This window comes from Silurus aristotelis (genome assembly GCF_946808225.1).
Source record: "Silurus aristotelis genome assembly, chromosome: 4".
Taxonomy (NCBI): Eukaryota; Metazoa; Chordata; class Actinopteri; order Siluriformes; family Siluridae; genus Silurus; species Silurus aristotelis.
Genome location: NC_139577.1, coordinates 478027 through 503407, shown reverse-complemented (window position 1 = coordinate 503407; position 25381 = coordinate 478027). Strand labels below are relative to the sequence as shown.

Genomic DNA, 25381 nt, shown 5'->3' with positions numbered 1-25381 from the left:
TGAATTCAGCTGCCAAACAGAAACAATAAACATATTTATGGGGTTTTTTTTGTGATTCAGTGCTGCAATATTTCACAGCTCCTACCCTCGAACGAGTGTTCCTTTATTACTTATTCATTTCAGAAACTGACCTCTGCTTTTAAATGCTGTGCAGAACTACAAGTGAAAACATTCTCCATATTATAGAAGAGAATTTATCATACTGTACACAATATCTGCAATAGTCTGCACATTGACCCCGGAGACACACACACACACACATTCTATGACCAGTCTTATGTGAGAGATTATTTTAAATGTAGTTAATACACTTTTTCAAACAAAACATACTTAAGAAAAAAGTACAATTACAGAGAAAAAAAAAACGACTGAATTGCAGTAAAGTGAGTAAACGTCATTCATTACTTTCCACCTGTTCAACGCTATAAAATTTACTTTGACCAAACAAATTTATACATGTACATATGTTAATACAAAAAGCTTAATTTTATTCAAACTGTACTAAAAATACATGAAGCTACATCACATTTTATACCTTTGTTTAGATTTTGTACACGTCCTATAAAATATTCTTCCTAATAAAATATACTAATATCTAATATATCTCAAGGTCCGAGGTGGCAAAAGTACACACATCCTTTACTTCAGTAGAAGTACAGATCCTCATGTTTTAAAATACTCGGGTAAAAGTTGAAGTACTGATTATACTTTTTTATTCAAGTGAAAGTAAAGAAGTTTTGGCTCAGACATGTACTTAAGTAAAAAGTAGTTATTACTTCTACCTGTTTTAGCTGTTAACTGGACCTCACATCATGATAGATAGATAGATAGATAGATAGATAGATAGATAGATAGATAGATAGATAGATAGATAGATAGATAGATAGATAGATAGATAGATAGATAGATGGATGGATGGATGGATGGATGGATGGATGGATGGATGTTATAGCCTAGTGGGTTAATGTCAGGGTCACCACGAGGATGAGTTTGAGAGTTTGATTCCTGCTCGAGCTGGTGGTTGCTGTGTTGGTAAATAAAACTTCTGGACCTTGTCCCCTCTGAAAACATTTCAATTCTGTGTTGGATTGATTTCCTGGTCTTTAATGAAAGATAACCCCACCAAAGAAAAAAAAAACTTCTGTGGTCGCTCAGTGGTTTAAGGCTTGTGCCTCATCTAAACATGCATCCCAGTCTGATCTCTTCCATGGTTCAGTAGGTTAAGGCTGATGGTGAGGATCAGGGTTTGAATCCTGCTAGTTACGATGTCGGTTATGTTCCTGCTTCCTAAATCTTTCTTTAGCTTTATATTCTTGTGTTGATGGTTTAAAGGTAGATAGACCTGCTCTAACCAAACTTCCTGGCCTGTCTTCTCTGATGGGTTAGTGGGTTAAATCAGGTGTCGTGCTTTTGGTGGGGTTCAGGGTTCGAATCCTGCTTTCTGCCTGCGAGTCACGATCAGGATTCACTTCCTACATTTTTCTTTAGCGATATATTTTAGTTTTTAATGGGTTGAAAAGAAAGATAGACCTGCTCTAAACAAGCTTCTTAGCCTGTCCTCAGCGATGGTTCAGTGGGTTAACGTTGATATCTCACTGGTGGTGGGGATCAGGGTTCAAGTCCTGCTATTTACAATGTGGGTTTAACTTGTGCTACTTACATCTGTATTTGCTTCCTACATCTTTCTTTAGCGTTAAATTCTTGTGTTGATGGTTTAAAAAGAAAGATAGACCTCCTCTTATCAAGCTTCCCATCCTGTTTTTTCCTGAAAAAATTAATTTTTAATGCTGGTGCCTCGCTAATGGCGTGAATCAGGGTTCAATTTCAGCATTGTCCCTGCTAGTCATGATATGGGTTAGCTTCCTACATCTGTCTTTAGCTTTATATTATTGTGTTGATGATTTGAAAGAAAAGATAGACCTGCTCTAAACAATCATCACAGCCTGTCCTTCCAGATGGTTCAGTGGGTTAAGACTGGTAGTTTGCTGTTGGTGGGGTTCAGGGTTCGAATCCTGCTTTCTGTGTTTCTTTCTGGTCTGAATTTCTTGCTTTGACGCATGAAACGAAGGATAAACCCCCCAAAAAAAGAAGGTGAGTTGTGGGACTTGATGGCTTTGTGGTAAAAGCCTTGCCTCTGGGCTCAGAGGTTGCTGGTTCAAATCTGGCTTGTCCCCACACTGGCTAAGTTGTGTGGAAATTAGTGTGTGGTGAGCAATGGAGTGGGTGACTGTGTACAAAGGCTGTGAAGACCTGCTGGGTTCAGCCTCAGAAAAATTGAGAGTAATTGTTTTGCATTTAGGGGAGGAGAAAAAGGTTTTAATAAATTTTTTTTTGTTGCCAGGAGCCTATGTTCATACTTTTTTGGATGCTTTTGCTTTATAACCCCCTGTTTTCAGCTTCTCAGACGCCAGGGGGGCACACGCCTGAATATTGCCGCCCTGGTTTAGGATACGCCCTCTGAAACCGTCCACAACCGACCTTCCACGCAGCCATTTCTGACACCTTCATCACTATGGTCACTGGAACCTTCCACACTCTTAACTTTGAGTCCTGGCTGGGGTTTGAACCAGCAACCTCTCAACCCAGAGGTAAAGCTCTTCCAATTGAGCCACAGGATCTCCTGCAAAAGCCTGATTTTTAGGACCTTTTTTGGTTCTTTTATAAAACTTTTTAAACAATTTAAAGGATAGCTAAGGGGTAGGAATTGAACCGGGTGAGTCAGATAGCAGAGACCACATCACTAACCACTACACTACCAGAGGGGTGACAAACAAGGCTTTGCTTATTGGACTCTTGGTTTTTCTATAGTTAAGAGACCACTGTTTTCTCTTAGATCATGATGGTAGAGGGTCAAAACTTCTCCTTCCTGTACATTCTCTCAGTTACTCCAAGTCTATGAGAAGTGACTCAGGTACAAGAACCACATCTCCAACACCTGCACCACTGATATACCATGATTTACCAGCAACCAATTTTAATGACCTTTTATTGTTCTGTTTTTAAAAACTTCTTATAATGTTCAATATGAAACTAGAGGTAAGAATCGAACCAGGAAAGTCTTTCATCATAGATCACTAATGGCATTACTTTCAAAACTCAAAACTTTGTTAGACATGTAAAGAAGCAGGAAAGACAGAGACAAAGACAAAGAGACACAGACACGGCTTTAGAAAGAGTGAGAAACAAATAGAGAGACAGCAAGAGAGAGACATATACAGTGAGACAGAGACATTTACTAAAAGAGACACAGAGACAATTAGATAGAGAAAATAGAGAGACAAAGATAGCGAGATATAGCCACTTCCTGTTGGAAGTGTTTATCCCGAGCGACTCTTAATGATCTCATTTACTAAATGAGCAGTAGTGAGTTAAGTGCTTGCTCAGGTGCCCAAAACTGGCAGCTTGGAGGTGTTAAACATGTATCATATTTACAGCATGTGATATGTATGTAAGCATATGTACAGTGATTAAATATAAAGGCTGTATCAGTGCAGAGACGTGTGGACATCACTAAGAGCCTTTGCTATGTTTCCACACGGACAGTTAATGAGGTGATACCGGAGAAACTGCACCTCTTCAAGTCAAGTCAGGAAGCTTATATATATAAAATTATAGACATTTTACAGATTTGAATGATGAATTGTTTTTATCTGTACGATCAATAAAGACAGTGATTTAAGTTTGTGTTGCCATTATGAGGAAAAAACCCACAAAACGCCACCTAGAGGGTAAATTGTGTAAAACATGGCGGATTTGGTGTTTGATTTGAGACTTGGCGCAGAAATAAAACAAAAGTTTACTGATTAAAAATATTTTTATCTGGAGTTTATTTATTTATTTTATATCTAATAAAGGAAGTCGTGGATAAACGTATTTTTTGCCGAAGGTTTTAATTGCGCCTCTTTTTTTATTTATTTATTTATTTATTTATGTATTTACATTTTCTATAAAAATAAAAATGCGCGCTGAATTGATAGCGTTAATAAAATATAGTGCCGTTTACAATCATTTTAATTTTGCCAGCCAAATGTGTATATATATATATATATATATATATAAATACAAAACTAATTAAAAATGTTGTTATCTAATGAACTTATCCAGGCTGAAGATCCACATATAGAACACAAGCAGAGAAAAGATGATGATGATCATGAATGTGTCTGTTGTCAGTCATGTTCTCATCACTGACTCCCTCTGTCTCATCCACATTAACCCCAAACTTCTTACTGCCTTCTGCCTGCTGATTCTTATCTCCATAAACTAGTCTACATCTGTGGTGAGTGAGGGTCAGGACTTTATACACCAGCGGAGTGAAAAAGACGCGCAGTAACTACTGAAGTACAGTAACGAAGTATTTGTACTCGCTAATTTCCTCCTCTGGCCAAAATAATAAAATATAATAAAATATCGAGCTAAAAATGGGGAAAAAAGGATAGGACAATATGGCTGATTAACACAGGTGCTGATTAAATAGACATGTTTATAAAAATGCAAGTATCTGTGTCATCAAACCTTCAGCAGATTTTGTCTGCACTTCGTCCGTCCTCTAAAACCCAAACCACAGCACAAGTTCCTGCTGTAAACGAGATGACCAGACCTGGAAAGATGTTCTGGAAAGACGTCAAAACATCAGCTTTGCTCTCCAGAGCGGAAGAGCAGATCTGTTTATCTGCCCAGTTTGAACTCAGGGTTTAACCCTAACCCTAACCCACTCGAGCCTGATGCCTTAAACTCGGCATGGCAGCTCAGTAGCTGAATCACTGGCATGATGAAAAAACAAATGGCAGAGAGAAATGGCAGCTATTAACTGCTAAACTTTTCACCTTCATCTTTATCCAGCATGTGGATACACCGGAGTACAACAGAAGAAAAGGAAACTCTTTTTTTTTTTTTTTTTTTACAAAACTTATGGCATTTTTATAATGGCACCTGTAAAATCTTTACATGCCCACAATTAAAAAATAAACCAAAAAATGGAATTTCAGGGAACAATATCATTCTGTTTGTTCACAGTTACCGTGGTTTTGTTGGCTGTCAGTTTCCCTTTTAAAAATAAAAACAATTCTAAAATACGATTTACATGAATAACTTGCATAATAAGAGAGATCTATCTCGACTAGTTTTAAAGCACAAATATTGTACACACTGTATTTTCCGCACACAATTTTTTTGATGTAGAGGGAAAAAGCTGCAGTACTTTAAGGCTTTTGTACTCAACGTTACACAAGTAAAAAAAAATAAATAAATAATACAATAAAAATAATTCTATGGTTCCAACTAACAACATGCAAAAACAAATGTACAGTGTAGTGTTAACTACTGCCCCCTGTTGGGTGACATTAGTACTAACACTTATTAAAAAATAATGCTAAATATTAAAGTTAGGAGAATAAAATAAAACTGGCATTTTCCGCAAAACTTCTATTACTACTTCCAACTGAAACAAAAATAAGAGGGAAAATTAAACCACAAGTTAATCTAATTAGTTTTTTTTTTTACTTACACAATGGCTTTAGATGGAACAGTTTTGTGGTAAATCGCTTTTCATCAACAAACCCGTCTGTTCCAGGGGTGTTAAAAGAAAACCATGAGGCCATGAACATGTTCTTCTGATTAAGTAAAATTTATCTTCAAGCAAAAGTGTAGTTCTATTAAACTTGGAAGACTGATTAAATACTAAATCCTTGTGTTTTCAAATGGCACAGTTGAGCAGTTTGGTAATGTTTGTCCTTTACTTTCTCTCCCAGAGGGTGATATACTGAGTAAGATGTGTTAGATCAGTGCCCTGAAGCCAAAGGACAGTGCAGCTCCCAGCGACAGACCCAAGGACAGAAAGAAGACCATGACGGCCCCGGCTGTCTCTGCTTCATGCTGGGCCACTTTCCTGTGGGACAGATCCAAAACAAGAAAATAATTACTAAATAAGTGCTAATACGTGGTGATCTGTGACGCGTCATATCCAGGATGTGTTCCTTAAGCCTGGTGTTCTTAAAATGTGCCTTTATATTTACCTTTGGCTTTTTTATAAGTGTTTAATCTTCATTGAGAAACCTAGGAATCCTCTCAGCCCTGAACATTAAACTGAGATTTTCTTGGCAAACCTTCTCATCTTCTCCTTTTGGTCTCATGTTCTGTTTTGTTGGCCTGGCGTACATTTAGCTTTCTTCCCCCACATTACTATGAAATTTGAGGATTTCCTTTCGGTCACCCGACGCTGTGGGTGTGCCAGGTGTTACAAACATCTGCACCCGACTGAACTATGACACTAATTGCATGAGTAGAGATTTGCGCCTTAAGTATCATGTGATATTGTTTTTTTAGAAAACATCAACATTCATCTCTGATGTTCAGTAATTAATGTTCACGATACACTGTTCTGCACAGAACAAATATATACAGTGAGGAAAATAAGTATTTGAACACGCTGCAATTTTGCAAGTTCTCCCACTTAGAAATCATGGAGGGTCTGAAATTGTCATCGTAGGTGCATGTCCACTGTGAGAGACATAATCTAAAAAAAAGTCCAGAAATCACAATGTTTGATTTTTTAACTATTTATTTGTATGATGCAGCTGCAAATAAGTATTTGAACACCTGAGAAAGTCAATGTTAATATTTGGTACAGAAGCTTTTGTTTGCAATTACAGAGGTCAAACGTTTCCTGTAGTTTTTCACCAGGTTTGCACACACTGCAGGAGGGATTTTGGCCCACTCCTCCACTCAGATCTTCTCTAGATCAGTCAGGTTTCTGGCCTGTCCCTGAGAAACACGGAGTTTGAGCTCCCTCCAAAGATTCTCTATTGGGTTTAGGTCTGGAGACTGGCTAGGCCATGCCAGAACCTTGATATGCTTCTTACAGAGCCACTCCTTGGTTATCCTGGCTGTGTGCTTCGGGTCATTGTCATGTTGGAAGACCCAGCCTCGACCCATCTTCAATGCTCTAACTGAGGGAAGGAGGTTGTTCCCCAAAATCTCGCAATACATGGTCCCGGTCATCCTCTCCTTAATACAGTGCAGTCGCCCTGTCCCATGTGCAGAAAAACACCCCCAAAGCATGATGCTACCACCCCCATGCTTCACAGTAGGGATGGTGTTCTTGGGATGGTACTCATCATTCTTCTTCCTCCAAACACGTTTAGTGGAATTATGACCCAAAAGTTCTATTTTGGTCTCTTCTGACCACATGACTTTCTCCCATGACTCCTCTGGATCATCCAAATGGTCATTGGCAAACTTAAGACATGCCTGGACATGTGCTGGTTTAAGCAGGGGAACCTTCCGTGCCATGCATAATTTCAAACCATGACGTCTTAGTGTATTACCAACAGTAACCTTGGAAACGGTGGTCCCAGCTCTTTTCAGGTCATTGACCAGCTCCTCCCGTGTAGTTCTGGGCTGATTTCTCACCTTCCTTAGGATCATTGAGACCCCACGAGGTGAGATCTTGCATGGAGCCCCAGTCCGAGGGCGATTGACAGTCATGTTTAGCTTCCTCCATTTTCTAATGATTGCTCCAACAGTGGACCTTTTTTCACCAAGCTGCTTGGCAATTTCCCCGTAGCCCTTTCCAGCCTTGTGGAGGTGTACAATTTTGTCTCTAGTGTCTTTGGACAGCTCTTTGGTCTTGGCCATGTTAGTAGTTGGATTCTTACTGATTGTATGGGGTGGACAGGTGTCTTTATGCAGCTAACGACCTCAAACAGGTGCATCTAATTTAGGATAATAAATGTAGTGGAGGTGGAGATTTTAAAGGCAGACTAACAGGTCTTTGAGGGTCAGAATTCTAGCTGATAGACAGGTGTTCAAATACTTATTTGCAGCTGTATCATACAAATAAATAGTTTAAAAATCATATATTGTGATTTCTGGATTTTTTTTTTTAGATTATGTCTCTCACAGTGGACATGCACCTACGATGACAAATTCAGACCCCTCCATGATTTCTAAGTGGGAGAACTTGCAAAATAGCAGCGTGTTCAAATACTTATTTTCCTCACTGTAGTGCAGTGTGTGGTTTAAATCCGAGTTCATAATACAGTATGAAGCTTGCAATGTGGTCAAATGTGTGTGTGTGTGTGTGTGTGTGTGTGTGTGTGTGTATTGAGGATTTCACAACTGATTTTTAAATGCAGCTGAGCCAATGAGGTTTTCAAAAAGAAAACATTGCTAACGATGAGACATCGAAACATTTTGGAATGTAATTGATTCTGTGTGAGATCCAGTTTATGAGGTGGTGTAAACTCTTTATACTCACTTAGGTCCGAAGCACATGCACAGGCTGGCGAGATAGCCATTGCTGAATGAGAAGACAATCATTAAAACGATGTACCAGGCATCGTGGGCCAACACTACAGGCAGCTTTTGCCTGGGGAACACGTTACACAGCATGAAGAGTGGGATGAAGATGACACGAACCAGCACCAGACCCGGAAGAATGATACTGTCTTTACCAGGCTGCGGAAACAGTACACAAACAATATTAAGAACAGAAAACTCTACAGTCTCTCAGAGTGTAGAAAATATACTCAAGAATCGGGTAGTCATTCAAAAACAGTAATGAGATCATAAACAATCATCTGGAATAATCTGGATTCATCACAAACTATTTCCAGGAAAAAATTATACCCATGAAGAAACACGGGTGCTTTGAGGATGGATTTGGATTTGGTCTGTACTTAATGCCAACAGACTGCTACACTGACTCAGGACTACTGGATGTATTTGATCATCACTGCACCTCAACATCGTTTATCTGTAATAAATGGGCATTCGGTGCCACCCAGATGAGGATGAGGTTCCCTCTCACGTCTGGTGCCTCTTAAGGTTGTTTCCTCATGCCACCTCAAGAAGTTTTTCCTTCACCACAGTCGCCACCAGTTGGTCATTTGTGCGAAAAGATTAAATTCCACCTCATCATATTCTTGCCTCCATGCAACAAATTAAATTTAGATCAATTCACACAAGTTATTACACAAATCCAAACGTAGCAGATCATTTTCACCATCTGGATAAATTCTAGTTAAAGAGAAATGTGTGTGCTTTTGTTTTGTCTGCTATAAAAACTCTTCCTGGTTCTTCCACCTGAAAGTCTTTCTCCCCATCCTATTCCCTCATCGTCGTAAAAAGCATTTCACTGCATGTCCTTCCACCTGCCAATCTTACAAATAGGTTGATATGGTTTTTCCTCTCGTTTTGTGGAGGTGTGACGGATCTGTATCGAGTGGACTCTAATTCACAATGTGTTTATAATAAACATCACATCGGTTCATTTGTGTTGTAAAATCGGTACTACAGTGTGACAGCATGCTGGTGTGAGTGTCATGTGGATGGAACTGTGAACTTTCCACATCTCAAAGTCCTTTCCTATTGATCTGTAAATTTTTTTCAAATTTTCAAAAGTGCACTGAAAACATCCTCACACACCGGTGTCCTACATACAGCTTAGAAGTGGAATGATTTATAGTCCTTCTAAAGATGTCTGGATTTTAGAACAAGCTCATTAGCGCCAATATCTATTGTTAAAAGTACTATAGTACTATATAGTAAATTTCCCCCAAATAAGAGTTTGTTTGTTTTTTGTAACCTACAGTTTCGGAGCAGAATTTACTAACCTTGGAAATGCTTTTAAAACACACACCAGATGTTTGGACTGTTTCGTGTCTCAGAGCAAAATTAACACTTTAAACCAGCACTTTTCCCATCAACCCACAAAACATGCACTTCATGACACTCACCCATGTGCACTTTGCTGTTAAGCTTCGTCCGGCCCAATCCATCAAGTTAAACATCAAGAAGCAAAACACGGGAATGAAGTATTTTTCTGGAGATATCAGTGAAAAGGAGGACGATGATGTGAAAACATAATAAGCTGCAAAATCTTAAAGTAGCACACTTTGAGAAACACCTACTTACCCCAAGTACCACCTGCAGCGATATAGGGCTTGACATCCACAGTCACAGCAGGGAAAACTCCAATAGTGACGGTGAAGATGAAGCACACTGAAAGGGCCATCACCCTGATCTAAAGGGGTGGAGTAGGAGAAGTGATCAGGATCTCAGCAGGTCTATATCATTATATTTTGTCTAATAATTATATAAACATTATAGAAACTTCAAACTTTTCCAAAAGGTACCTTCTTGAAGATGCCAAACACAGAGATGGAAGGTGTGGTATTTACATCAGTCAGATTCACTACTAAAGTTTTCGCCGCAGTGTTTTCCGTAACTTCAGCATTCACATCTAATGCTATCCCCTGAGCCTTGTTGCTTTCCAGTGCATCTTCATATGAAACATTGTGTACAAGTACAAATAAGAAAAAAGAGGAAGGAAACAAACAGAATACAAACTGCAGGATTTTCATGAGTCTCCAGCTCCATATACAAGCACTCAGACCTTTGGCAGCAATAGCAAAAGAGAACTAAACAAATATACCAGATGTTTTGGATTTTAGCACAAGCTTTAGTGAGAAAGGTATTTCCCAGAAAACTCTGAGTTGGGTTTGAAGGCCTGTGCTCTGAGAACTTAATGTGCATGTGTGTTCAGTAATTGCTCTACCTTTGTTCAAGAGGTCCATCTTGTTTTCCTCATCACCAGAAGGTTTGGTACTACTGGTGTTTGCATAATATTTAAAGAAATCCTGCAACATCATTAAACAAATAATTAGAAACAAACCTGATGGAATAAGTTCACTGAAGACGGCTTTAACTGTGTCCATCTCAGGGCTACACCACATGATAAGGGGTGAGGCGTGAATATCAATACCAGGAACAAACCAAAAATAAGACATTTTAATAACTAAATGTTAAAGATCTGGTCAATGTTATTGTGTATACTGTGATAAACTGGGACACTTGGCTCCAAGGAATAAAGAAATAAAAAATACTTAAGAGCTTGCGTCATACCAATCTGGGCAGCAAGATGTAAGAAACGATGGCCAGCAGAATTACAACACAGGCCATGATGAAGTAACCAAAAGCACTGTCGTGCAGCGTTGAGCCAGCTGGAAAATAAAGACGTGAATAACGTAAGCCCAAAGGGTGAGATGTAAAATCAGTAATGTAGTGAAAAAGCAAATTGAAGAAAAAAAACACACAGGCGATTGCACAGATCATGGAAAAGGCTGCGAATGTTCCAGCCAATCCCTGGCCGCTCATGATGGGAGCCGTGTAAGACCCTGGGAGCAGCCCTGCCAAGCCGAACAAACTTCCCTGCATAATTGCACCAAAACCTGGAGAATGAAGAAAAAGAAAAATGTCCGAGTGGTGAGAAGAAGGGAAGAAAAAAAAAACCCATGGGATTATCAAAGATAATTTTCCAGCACACATTCTGTGTTTGTTATCTTTTCCACAGCTCGACTTCCCAAACCAGAGTGTAATAATAACATCAAAGCAGGCTGGTCTGCCATGTTGATCTTAACTCCAAGTGAAAAAAGAAGTTCTCAAAAATGCAAACCAGCAGACATCTAGCTGAGACACTCACAGTTGATGCAGACTATTTTAAACATGGTGACGATGAAAAAGGTTAGAGGTTCCATGTCCACCTTGACCAACACTGCAGTGACCAGAAACACCACCAGGATCACAGTGAGGCTGCCGCAGATCCTTAATTTCTGAGAAATTCTGGAGGGAAGCAGAGGGAAATAGGAATCAAAGAACAACATTCCTTATACAAACCTGAGATAATGATAAAAAGATGGGTGAAAAATAAAGCCTGCAAGATCCCACAAAATATTTGGTTGACAGTAGGGTTAGGCTGATTATTCGGTTGGGGCTCATGGGGTTTACGCAGCACGTGCACCACGTTCACTGATCCTCAGTAACCGTTTTGTGGTTTCCGCTTGTACCTTCCCATGAGAATTTTGAGCGACTGATTTACTTCAATTTAGCTCAAAGCCTGCTTTGATCTACCATTTACAGTCTACAGTTCCAAGGAAATTCTAGAAAAGCTAGAAATTTACTGTTCAAATTAACACTCACAAACCCACGCCTACAGAAACATCTCTACGTGGAGAAAATATGATCCAAAATGTGAAGATGACCTACCAAATCACACAACAGATCTTTGGCCTGATATAATACAAAACCATCCAACACAAAGAGCTGTGAGAAATCCAGACACCAAAAATAGACCAGACAATGATATTCATGCCTGTATGACGGTACACCACAGAAGCACTTCAGGAAAAGGGTTCAAGACCCGGTATTGCCAAGCTGCCACTCTTGGGCCCTTGAGCAAGGCCCTTAAACCTCCAGGGGTGCCGTATAATGGCCGACCCTGCGCTCTGACCTCAGCTCCTGATCAAGCTGGGATATGAAGAACAAATTTCACTGTGCTGTAACGTGTATGTGACAAATAAAAGCTCTTCTAACTAAGGATCTCATTTTTACATCTGCACCATGAGCTCAATATCACAAATACAAAGGTTCTTCCTACAGCACTAGTCATCACCAACAAAAGCATACAAAAAACTGGAGAGCAAAGATCATTGATTCATATTTTATAACCTCTTTATCTCTGCTGTTTTATCTCTGATTTTTAAAGCTGCTTTGGGACAATGTCCATCGTTGTATATAAATAAAACTGAATTGAATTGGGGGACTCATGATCAATAATCAACTACATAACAACAAAAATATAACGCACAAGAGACTGCACGTGGCATGTCGAGCTCCAGCCCAATTACTGTTCGATTCATGCTATTACTCAGGAAAAGAGACGAGAAAAGAGAATTGAAACAGAACAGACTTCAACATCAGAAACCTGCGTTTACCTCATTTCCAAACCACCAACAACACGGACACAACTTTTACCGATCAGAAAAAACTGTGTGATTATTAGATTGTACTCAGAACGAATAAGAATGAAACAACCAAGATCTTATCTTCTTAACTCCACTATGAATTATGGAATTTGGATTCTGGTTCCTCTCAAGGTTTCTTCCTCATACCATCTCATGAAGTTTTTTTTCCTTCACCACTGTTTCCACTGGCTCTCTGGCTAGGACGAACTAATAAGCACTTCATTTTATATTCGTAATCTTTTTAATTCTGTAAATCTGCTTCAACCCATCTACTGTTCAAACTGTTACTGTTCTAATGAAAAATAAGGAAATGTGACCTACAGCTCTGCTCCAGGTTCTGATCATCAGGGAAGTGTAATTACAAGCCCGTATGAAGTACGAATCGAAATGTTAAGTTCAGAGAGCTGTAGGAGAATAATGCTGTGTGAGAAGTGAGAGCTGGAGATTTGGCCTCACCTCTGATGGAGCAAGGAATTAAGGCAGGTGAAGATGAGCAGAGGGACCATGGCACACAGGGTCATCACATTGTTAAATTTTGATTCCAGGAAACTTCGTGTGTCACCTTCTGTGCCATCATGGGTCCCGTTCTGCTCTTCACCAGCGGGGGCAGAATCTCGGAGACGGCTGGTGAAGTACTGTGAAGAATTAATACCACAATCTTATTACGCATCATACGATCTGATCACCATTCCAGTTCCCGTTAAGCGTTGGGGTGGTTTGTAATGTTACCATGGTGGCAGTCATGAAGAAGTTCCATGGCAGAAGTGTTCCCAGCCCCAGGATAAACATTATTATCCATACAGCGTAATACCTGTAATGATATAAAAAAAAAAAACGCATATTCTCAGCGGTTAGTAATTGAATATGAAGAGATAAAGAGATGCTACTCACCTGTCTCGTGGAGCGTTTGTAGCCGTCATTGTCACGGTTTATAGTTCAGGCTCAAATGCTAGAAGACAAAATTGGGAATTAACAGAATTATTATTAATAACATTTATAATAACATTATTATTAAGTTACAGTTTCATGTTATTTTATTGTTTGACTTTGTGTGTTTGTGAAAATCTTGAAGAACCTGAATGTAAAATTACTGATCAAGCATCAGCACAAAATCAATCAGTGGCTCCGAACATTCTGGCTTCACACCGAAGTTCATATGGATCACTACATGCTTTTCAAACCAACCAGAGTGCGACAGGAAATAGGAGTCAAACACACGTGTTCTCTTCTAACAGTGTTTTACCACGAACAAAAAGTTCAGATGCTCATTGTAGAACCACCTCACTCTGTCCTGTCCATCTTCTACTAGATTCCCTGTGATCTCTGAATCTGTTACTTTAGTTTTTATCATATTATTTATCATCTGCTTGAACATCTTCAGAGCGGATATTTCTTCCTAAGAACAGAGCTGTGAAATTCCTTTTACTTCCAGATTCGGATGTTCAATTGGGAAAATTGCACTTTAGGTCATTGATCATATTTCATATTGTGGGACTTTGATTTTTAAACTTTGTGCGATTAAACCAACATATAAAATTAACGTCACTTTCTCTTTTTTTGTGTGGCTCAAAACATATAAAACATCTTTTCCCCTGAAAAACAACAAACGAGTCTGAATTCACATTTTGTTTGTGAAAAGAAAAAAAAAAAACGAATGAAGGCATCATACATCAGACCTCTGACACGTTTCTGTTTAAGTGCACAGTCAGTAAAACTGAAATTCTCTTTGCGTTATTAACATCAAACAGAAGCTGAAAACGTTCTGCTGTTTTATTTTGGTTTATATTTGTGCAATCGCAAATGTAGAAAATCAAAAAGTCACAAAATGAAAGTGTTTTTTCCAGAAACGGATCAGCAGTGGTTGTTTTCTCATAAAATTAACGTTCACTCTGAAACCTCATGAGGCATTTATTTAAAAAAATTGCAATGTGCAACTAAATTCCCATCAGAGGATTCTGGCCTTTGTGACCAAAAAAAGCCTACAAACTCAGGAATTTAGTGATTTTTCTTTTTTCATTAGTAGCAAAATTCCAGCCATCAGAGCTAAAATTCCAAGACTAAAAAAAGGGGGTTTGCCTTTTTAAACAGACGAAAGCTACAGCACTGAAGCTACAGCTTACAATTCAGAAGCTTTTTCTCAGTACAGCTTGGATTATCTAAAGATTCAAATCTACTAAAGTCTGAAAGAAAATTATTTAATTTCATATATTATTAAATATAATACATTTCTGGTAGTGCAGCATTACACTGACCCGAACAACTGCAGACAAACATCTGGAATAGCAAAATAATATTAATAACAACAATAATAATAATAATAATAACCTCTAACATCCAGCAAATATTCAGGCAAATATTAGAAACAGCAGGTGAAAAAGAAACCAGGTCTTACAGTGTGTATTCCTTAGCACTTCAGCGACAGCGTCACACTGCAGCGACGACCACCGAACAAACCTCATCTAATACATTCTACACAACAGTAAAGAGTTCTCAGAACACAGTTCACCCCCTCCTCTCAGATTCACTCCTCCCAAACACTACACTACTGGAATGTTTCACAGAGATGTAAGAATCAGAAAAGCATGACTATAGGAATAAGCAACATGTATATACTCACTGGTGTACACACACACACACACACACACACACACACACGGACCAGAGCTTCAGTGAGAATCATCTGAACAAAGTGGGACATACTCCAGCATGATAAAACAAGCAAACAACCATGAAGCATATACACAGAACACACACACACACACACACACACACACACACACACACACACTTGCACACACACACTCCAGAGGTCCTAACAGCTGTCAGAGAATCCAAGCAGCTCCTGAGAAATGTCTATATGGTCTTCTAAAAGTGATCCTGCTGATCTAAAAGTGATCCTGCTGTGAAAATCGTTTACACGTACAGTTTTTATAATACAGACAAATCCATCTGCACACACACAAATCTTCTGTACTCATTCTTATGTTCTTCTTCCTGCAGAAAATTTCACACACGTGTGCACTTTATACTGTGCCCCGGTTTGTTCTGTGTTCATTTCTGTTGTACATCTTCTACACTTCCTTTACAGCTTCTACACTTTTGTTAAAGCTTCTACAAAACTTCCATATGGTGATGCTGAAGGCAACCGTGTTCAGGAGATCCGAGAGAGAATAATGCAGCAGCAGGATCCACGGACCAGAGCCGGGTCAGGAATGTGGTCCGGAGCCGGAGGAAAGGAGCTGTGAGAAGTAACCTGTGGATGAGGAGACGAATCAGTGCGCTCTGTTTCAGTATCCAGCAACAAGGATAAATAGGAGAGAGAAAAGAGGAAAAAGAGCCTCGGGGCCGAGGGACACGGAGCAGAGCCAAATGTGTGCATGTGTGTTTATAGGTTGCAGTTTCAAAATTGCTGAATATGCCAGGGCATGAGAGTTATGATTCCATCAACTGAAAAGGTGTAGATGTGTGTGTGTGTGTGTGTGTGTGTGTGTGTGTGTGTGTGTGGGGGTTCAACAATAGAAATTACAAGTAGAATGTGAAATTAACTGTGTACCTGTGACTCAAATAAAACACGCCCACATGTCCTGACTACACTTTACTCCAAAGTACCTACAAAGTGAAAATGCTACAATAAACTACTGCAATGTTAACACACAACAGATCAGGCATGAATTTATACAGATGTTGCGTATAAGTCCGATGCAACTGAGTTAATATACATGTACTTGTAAAAATGTTCTGATAGCAACATCCAGCTTAGTGTATGTAATCAGACCGATGCCAAATCACAGCCATTCAACCATTAATGATGCCAATCAATCCACTGCTAGAAGCACAGAGCAACAACCTACACAAACTGCCCCATGTCAAATGTTCCACTATCACACCGCTCCACTCAGTAGGTTCCTCACGCTATCGATGAGAACCAAAAAAGAGTAAAACAGTAGAATCACTCCAAATCTAGACGACTGAATGTAAGAACTCTGGACATAAATACAGACAACACCTGAACACTGGCTTTCTTTAGAAACCATCTGCACATTTCATTTGATCTGAGAGTAAATGAGCTCTAAATGAATTCACATGACTCGAGTGCTGAGAGGAATCACGGTCTACACTTCTACACTTACCCTCAGTACAGAAACATGTGGAGTACTCCATGAAGCAAGGTTTACTCAGCAATGGGAACGTTCCTACATGACCTTTGAATCGATTTTGTAGAGAAGTAATAAGATAACGCAGGGTTAAGGGTCTTTTTTTCCACCAGTTGGAGTCTGGTATCGTGCTGGAATGTGAACACAAACATCTAATCTGCAGCACAAAGCTAATTGTAAAGGAAATTCTGTTCAGAGCAAATTGTTTGAAATGAAGCACATGGATGTAAACTGAAGTGTTTTTGAGTTTCTCTGATGTGTGGTGAGATTTACTCAGTCAAACCTACTCAGTATGATCCAGGAGCAATGTACTACACACCTTAACCATCCAAATGATCTGCACAATTCAGGGAAGAATTAGTTTTAAATCTACACGGATGCTACCAATATAATAAATATGATTTAAGGGTTCAATAAGATTCTCTTTTATATAAAAAGAAATGTCAGTGTTCAGGATAAAATACTTTTAATTGTACACCACGGTGTCTGGAGCTGCTTCAGAACCAACACTCCAAAGCTAAAAAGAAACAAAAAGGTGTTTGTGGTATTGTAACAGTGGACAGAGCTGGAGTTCTCCATCTGTGTAATAGCAGAGACAAATTCCAGAGCCGTATCTGCTGCACTCATTACCATGTTCTTTCTTTCAGACCAACACTTACTCTATTAAACACATGGCCTTCAGAGATGCACAGTGGAAACTACTGCTGAGAACTGCGGCGTTTGAGGGAAAACCCAAACAAAACAAGAACATTTCACCTCCTTCTCTGTTACTAAAATTAAACGGTAAAATGCTTGCATTCCAGATGAAAATGTTTTTGTTCCCCACATCTACAAAAAACTAAATCTTCACTCTAGGTGCATTTGTTTGTGGTCAACAATGCATGCAAGTACAGGGTTATCAGGGACAGTGTGGAAATCTCTTTCCTCTCCTGAAAAAAATATTTAGTCTTCAGAAGGTCTCTAGCTGTTTGAAAAGTCCATCAAGTCTTCTCTGGAAAACATACAGACGTCTACATCTAGTGCTAAAAATGCCATTTTTCTACTATTTTATGGATAACAGAAAAAAAAATCACATCTAAAAGTGTTATAAAAAAGAATCCCATCCAGAACCACAACCTTGCTCAAGGGCCCAAGAGTGGCAGCTCGGTGATACTGGGGTTTGAACCCCTAACCTTCAGACTGTTAAACATTGAGCTACCACCTCCTTCAGATGGATCAAAACTTCATATCCTTCATGGATCCATGAATAATTGCTGCATGAAAGAACAGAAACAGAAACCGAGAACTAAAGAAATAAACTGAAATCCTTTTTTAATGCTCCTCATGAAATCCTTATGCAACACATGATCTTTCCTGACAGGCGGCAGGTCCTAACAGCTGTTTCATATCTGTGTGGATTTTCTGCAATATGTGCCTGAAACTTGCTTTGATAACAAAGCATAACCAAAACAGAATTTTAGAGATGCGGGTCTGCCTAACATCAAGCGGCCCATACGAGTATATGCAGGCCCATCGAGAAGCACAGTTAGAACATTTGGGAATCTCCTGAAAGAGCCTCTACAAAAGTGAGGGAAAGACCCAAGAGTGGAGAAAGAAAGGATACGCTCACGATCCAAAACAAGCTCATCAGAGGAGGGAACATCACGGCATGGGTTTGCATGGCTCACAACAGGCTCACTGATCTTTACTGTTGAGTAACTCATGATGTAGCAGCAGAATAAATTTAGAAAGTCTGCAGTTACATTGTCTGGAAATTTACAGAGAAATGCATCCAATCTAATTTGGAGGAACTCCCACGGTATGGCAATAATCCAAATCACACTGCCAACACAACAAAGGACTTCTTCAGCAAAAATACAAACAACAATTGGAAGAAAAAGAATTGGTACAAGTCTGGAAAAAGAATCTTCACAATGATTTAGATGTCAAATGCTCTTTATGAACACAGTCAAGTGTGCTGCAGAAGTCATTGAAGAAGAAACGTAGCAGGAATGAAGTCATTAAAATCTGAATTTAGGGCCTTAAGCGAATTAATTTTGGAATTAATGTAATATACAAAAGGAGCCTTTCTGATCCTTAAAATACCTTCCTTAAGAAATATGAGGTACATCTGAATCTCTAAGTCTAAGCTCAAATAAAAGGCATAGCATGTGATGAAGTTCATGACAAAGCCACTCCTCAGTGTTCTCCACCACTGTCACCCCCTGTGCTCAGGTATGCCGGGATTTTGGTGCCAGAGCTCCAGAAATAGCTTGCCTGGTGACATGCTGAGTCTCAAATAAGCAGCAGTAACCTGAGAAGGTCTGCGATGAAGTAAAGGCAGCATGGATTTTTAACGAAGCAGCTGCTGTGTGTGGAGATGAAAAAGGATATGAAGGACGCCACTGCAAGTCACAACACACCCGATTACAACTAGTATATGAAGCCATTAGGGTTCATGTAATTTGTGTATTTTAACCTGTTTTTACTATGCAAAGTTTTCGCTGCATTAATGACCTTCTCAGGTTCCATTGTGTTAAATGGAGACTATGAAAGAGCAGCTTATTCCTCTCACATGTTCCTCTATGGATTATTTAGTGTTTCAAACTCCCACTGTACACTTACAGTCGTGTTCTCACTTGGTAATCAATAACGGACTACATTGATGCTGATATTAGTATCAGGATTTGGACCAATACAATGCTTACTTATTCATACTCATAAAAATACCCATAACCCACAGAACCGCAGATCACAATGTTTTTTTGTGTATGAACTCTAGAGACTGGAGGTTGTGCTCCTCATTTTCACTGATTTATAACAGATGTTTGTACTTTTCATGACAGATTTTCTTGTTCAGATGGCAGCATCATCCACCAAAGTCAAGAAGTTTTTATTAGGTTACTTTCATTACTGTAGGTGATCTTTGTGAATGTTTTCACAGAGCTTCACATTCTGCTTTGCTTTCCTTCATAGCTATAACAATGGATGTCTATAGCTTTGTATGGATCATTTTGTTTTCTATCTGAACGTGTGAAGATGCCTCCAGTAGTCATGTTCGACATGAAAACAGTGACGTCCTGATAATGTTGTAATATGATAATATTACATTGATGTTGATAATGTTGTGGTATGTTATAGTGGAAAAAGTTCCATTCAGATCCAATTAGTAGTAACATCACCCATCTCAGCCACGTTCACAGCTCCAACATTTATGTACATGGTGAACTGCTTTGCATGCTAACAAGGCTATCTGTTTTCTGCACCATGGTTTCTTAAAGGTCCTTCAAACCATGGTGGGGAACAGATAGCCCCTTATCTCATCCACCAACTTGGTGGCCTCCTAAACCTGCAATATCTGATGAAGCATCATGGTCACAGTTTACAAAAAAAAATGTACGATCCAGTTTTGCAGCCAAAAAATCTAATTTTACCCAATAAGTTTAAAGTTGTGTCTTGATAATTAGGTTCTACGCTCGCCAACAAATAAATTCAGCTGCTGTGTGCTAGTAGGCCTTATTCCAAACCGTCCCAAATCAGTATCGATTGTATTATAAGTTGTAAGAGATAAATAAGGGAGTTGAAGCTGGTAATAAGTACTGCAGTACTGCTCCATAACAGCCAGGCGTAATCCAACAGGTCGTGGTTTTCTTGATGTTTGCTGATGATTACAAATCCGAACAATTAAAAGGTTACTTAATCCAGGAAGATGTCGTCTGTTGTATTTTGTACGTCTGAACTGTATACTGTGATTCGACATGTTCTCTAATGTCCCAGGCATTCATCATAACTACAATGTCTTAACTTGCACAGAGTTTTTTGCAATGTAGTGAATGTTTCTGCACAGGATCTGCACAGCAGAACACCGCAAGGTTAACCTCAGTCTGTTCTTCACTGTTTAGATACTCCTGAAGCAGAACAGTATGGAATGAAAATACAACTTTGCTGGAAATCCTTCTAAGGGGCCAAAGACAAGCTGGTTGCTACGAAGCAAACTGGAGCACATGTTTGTTGTAGGAAATGCAGAGCACTACCTGACCAGAGCAGACTTTAGTAAGGCACAACAGCAAGTCAAGGTTAAAATTAAAGCATTTCCAAATGCAATGAGGCAAAACTTGGCCCGTGTGGTCTCCTGCTGTTAGGCATAAAAAAGCAAATTACCCCAAAAATGCGTAACCTTTTTTCCGCATCTACTCTCATATGGCTACGAGAATGTTTTTATACTCTTTCCTGTTCATCGTTCTTCACCCTGAATAATTTCAAACAGACTCAGTCCTGCTCCATTGTTTTTTTTTTTGTGCTGTTTGTTGAGAAGAATGTGTTCCAGCATTTTCATTCAACCTTTGGGCCAAGAAACAACGGTCAGTGCATTCAATGCACAAAAAACTAGATGATGTTACACGCAAAACAGATGTACCATCACCATAATATCCACAAATTGTAAGTACTACAGAAACCTCTAACAGCTCACATGCATCTTTTAATAAATATAATGTTTTAACAGGCCGATTATATAACGATGCATTAATACATGCATTAATTATTTTTTGCATGTAAACACATTAAAAGTGTTTTTGTGCTCATGGCCTCAGCACAAGTGCATTATATGGCTGAGAACTGTGGTCAGGAGAAATTCTCAAAAGAAATTATGTTAATGAACATTCCCCTACACCCTTCACTTCACCACATCCAAGTCTGAAATGCACACAAAAAGTTAATTCTGTGAGCGGAAAAATACTTCCGAAAATCTTGGCGAAAGGTCCGTAAAACACTGCCAGTGCTTGTCCATGAGTTTTTATTTATTACTCGGCAGAATTAGCGACACTTCTTTTGGACAGGAAGGTAATGATCAGGCGCAATTTCTCTCTAAACAGGAAAACAGGACTCTGTATTATCAACCACAAGGAATTCTCATGCATGTGCCTCAGAGCTCAATAGAATTTCTGCACATTATGTTGTAAACTAAATTTACATTTCTAATAGTTTGGATCTGGTCCACCCAGAATTGTTTTCTCCACTTTTTATAATTACCATTGAATGAGATCAAGCAGTAGTTAAATCATGTGGAAAGAGTGATAGACTAGTAATAGGATCAGTTCTCAACCATGTTCATAAGAAAAGACAACATCTCTTCCTGTTAACAGGGAGGAGTGGTCTGAGAATGTTTAAACTGGTGCACATCCCAAACTATTGAGATATACAGGCGACCCGTTAAAGCATAAAACAACAAAGTGTCTTATTATGTCTCTAAATTAACAAGTGACTCTTCAACCATGTACAGGAGAAAAAATGTACACCGTGTGAGTAAAAACCTGCGTTTAACTCAGCTGAGATCTGGTTACTGAGAAGGTCACAGTCTTACATCATTTCCATACTGATTAATCCACTCAACTTCATTCACGAAGAGACCACTCCTGCTAGAACAGACATGTCTGATCTGATCAGGGGATGAATGTGATCAGTTAGAATAACATTAGCAAAAGGCCTTCACTGACCACTGCAGACCAGAAAAAGCCCACAAGAACTGCAGTTTTGGAGATGCTCTGACCCAGACGTCTAGACGTCACAATTTGTCAAACTCACCCAAATCTTTACGCTTGACAATTTTTTCTGCTTCTAACATCAACTTTGAGGACAAAATGTTCACCTGCTTAATAAATAAATCCACCAACTAAAAGGTGCCATGATGAAGAAATAATCAGTGATCTATCTATCTATCTATCTATCTATCTATCTATCTATCTATCTATCTATATATATATATATATATATATATATATATATATATAAAAGAATGCATACACTAATTGCACTGAACATGCTGCTTGTTAATATATAAAAAATAAATAGTCTAGTCTATAGTTTTTAATGATTATATTTGATATCTACACACTTTATCTTGTTTATGAACTTTGCACGTGCTGTAAGTGTCCCCTGGGGACCATGTACACAGATAGCGGACTCTCATCCTTGATATGAAGCACAGCCGCAGATACGGATAAACTCTACCCTGAGTTCAGCGCGTGCTCACGTCTCAAATGTCGCAAAAACGCAAAAAAAAGGACAAAGGGTCGCTCAAAGTCTTCCCTGATCAGGATTCCTCGTGTCCTCCTGCAGACCAGCTTCACTGTACATGTTCTGCACACTTCAACACATCTTCCATCAATAACTTTCCAATTTACACGTCGCACGAGCTTCCATTCCGTTGTCTAGTCTGCAAAACACGTGTGATTGCCCAGATCACCACCACCACCACCACAATCACTACCCACTCGCGGCCCCTCATTTAGCGGATGCCAGTTTTTGGTTTTCTTACAGACACAAACAAATATTAATGAACCAAATTAGAGTAAGAATAGAGGAGAAGAAGCGCATTTCTCCATTCCGAACTCCGAGCACAGAGCGCGCGCACATCACACACTCGGAATAAAGCCGATATGATAAACTGGGTTTGTTTTCTGTAAATTTGGATATGAAATTACCTTTCTGTGGACTCCGTTAAAATTCGTCCTGTTACCTCTCTGAACCCACGCTTTATGATGCACGCGCTAACAAACGCACAGCCCGCGCGCTGAATGTGACGTTTTGGGTTGCGTCACAGTGACACCAGACCCCATTACCCCCCCACACACACACAGACACACACACACAGATTACAGGATGACTGCAGGACGGGATGTGCCACAAAAAGTTACTTAAGAATATTCGTTCATCGGTGAGGTAGAAGCTCAGAGGTCAGTTGGACTCTGGATCAGAAGAATCACCACCAAACTGCCACTGCTGGACCCTTGAGCACGAGTCTTAAACATGCTACTGCTCTGTTGTAAATTGCTGTTTAATATAAATTAAATTCTTCGTCAGAATTTGGAGGTCAAATAACCATGTATTTAATATCGCATCAAAAAAATAAATATCTTTTCCTAAACTCTGGTCAAGGCGTGTAAAATATGCATCGTCCACCAATGCAACAGAGACAAGGAACATTTCCATCAGACAGAATAAGGAACAAACTACAAGAGACCAAAAGGGAAACGTGACTTTTTACTTGCTACAGTTAAAACCTGTGATTTTCACATGCACTGAGGCGTTTAGACATGTTGAGCAATTTCTGGGGGTGATCCAAAATTATTGCACTTCCTGCACCCCTTTACTTGCTTGTCAAAATAAAAATAAAAAAACACTGGTTTGGTTGCAGCAGTCTGCTTCGTTCAGGAACATAATCCACAAGGAATCACATCTTATAGCCACTGTAAACCCTGGAAGTGAATCAGCGATGGGTTATGGTTTTCTGTTTGATGATTCAGGGGCTCTGGTGAAAAAAATCATCAGAATCATCAGAATCACAGAAGGGCATCACACAAAGAAGTGCTAGCAATCTGTAGTTGCAGACCAAGATGTTCTTTTTGTTAGTATACCGAGAACCTTGAGTGAAACCTAGGTATATAATTATACCATCCCTTTCAGTGTAGCAGTTGCATGACATATATGACTATTAAACATGTGTTATGGACATTCACTATGTCTATACATCATAAATCTAGTCACTAGAAATCCACTGATGAACTCACATTATCACCTTTATTCCAGAAATTTGCAAAACAATAATCTGCAAAATAATTATAATAATAAAATAAAAAATAATCTGCAAAATATTTAATGATAACTGAATAAATTCTCTTTTAAGCCCATCTGAATCATCATCATTATTATCATCATCCCAACCACAAAGATAAGAACTGTTTTCTAAAAAAAAAAAAAGAAATATTACACATCCACTCATCCTATGAATCACAAGAACCTGACATTCCTGTGATCCATTTCCTCAGATTGTTGATCCTTTATTGGCCAGTGAAGGTGGTCAGGAAAATTCCCAGTAAAACCACTCTGGTCCAGAAAGAATCTCTGAGGTTTAATTTGAGTCTGGTTTTAACTGAGCTGGCCACATGGACAGTGAAAGAAACACCACAGATGTCCTGCTCCATTAAACAATCCACAGGCCTCAGACCCTCAGGCAAACTGCAGTCACAATACCCTGGTCAATCTTGGCATGAGGGAAGAGCATTACACGTTAAAGAATCTGGACACTGAATGGTTTATGTTTCCTACAGCTGAAAAGGTTTTTTGTTATTTGGTCGTACGCCTCACTTGCTGGATTTAATGCCAGATTGACATGTTCATGTTGACGATACAAGTCATTTTTGACTCTCTACAATCCACCTTATCCTTAGGAGATCACAAGCAAACCCAAATCCATTAAGCCTGAAGAGCAGGCATGGCAAAAAATCGAAGGTGAATTAAAGAGTTCATATTTTACCGACTGCTCAAATACAGTTTCCAGGTTTCCAATCATCTCTCTGTCCGACTCACAGTAGTATCTGGCTTGAAGGGTTTTTTTTATTCAAAACCCCATTCACAGTCCTATTTTGAGTGTAATCAAGTATTTGC

General features: G+C 39.1%; 1 protein-coding gene and 1 long non-coding RNA gene across 5 annotated transcripts; one reads left to right on the top strand and one right to left on the bottom strand.

The window, feature by feature from the left end:
• Positions 1 to 180: 180 nt before the first annotated feature.
• On the bottom strand, positions 181 to 23533 carry slc29a1a (solute carrier family 29 member 1a). Of its 4 annotated transcripts, none has more exons than XR_014533166.1 (14): positions 23419 to 23533; positions 13695 to 13752; positions 13533 to 13614; positions 13260 to 13438; positions 11483 to 11622; positions 11097 to 11231; positions 10906 to 11003; positions 10559 to 10640; positions 10137 to 10282; positions 9916 to 10024; positions 9738 to 9823; positions 8258 to 8457; positions 4827 to 5887; positions 181 to 310 (listed from the first exon to the last, which is right to left on the bottom strand). XR_014533166.1 is itself a non-coding variant. In XM_083539157.1 (14 exons), the coding sequence occupies exons 3-14, from the start codon at positions 13721 to 13723 to the stop codon at positions 5776 to 5778; spliced, it is 1398 nt and encodes a 465-aa protein (XP_083395283.1). In that variant the 5' UTR covers positions 13724 to 13752; positions 15196 to 15348; positions 16357 to 16407; the 3' UTR covers positions 4807 to 5775. The 4 variants fall into 4 exon arrangements, 2 of the variants coding, with proteins under 2 accessions (XP_083395283.1, XP_083395282.1); XR_014533167.1 differs by lacking the exon at positions 23419 to 23533 and adding an exon at positions 15196 to 15343; XM_083539157.1 differs by lacking the exons at positions 181 to 310; positions 23419 to 23533 and adding exons at positions 15196 to 15348; positions 16357 to 16407 and having other exon boundaries at positions 4807 to 5887.
• LOC310724337 lies at positions 4375 to 4686 on the top strand. Its single transcript, XR_014533045.1, has 2 exons — positions 4375 to 4610; positions 4652 to 4686. It is a non-coding gene; the product is annotated as an uncharacterized lncRNA (long non-coding RNA).
• Positions 23534 to 25381: the final 1848 nt, after the last annotated feature.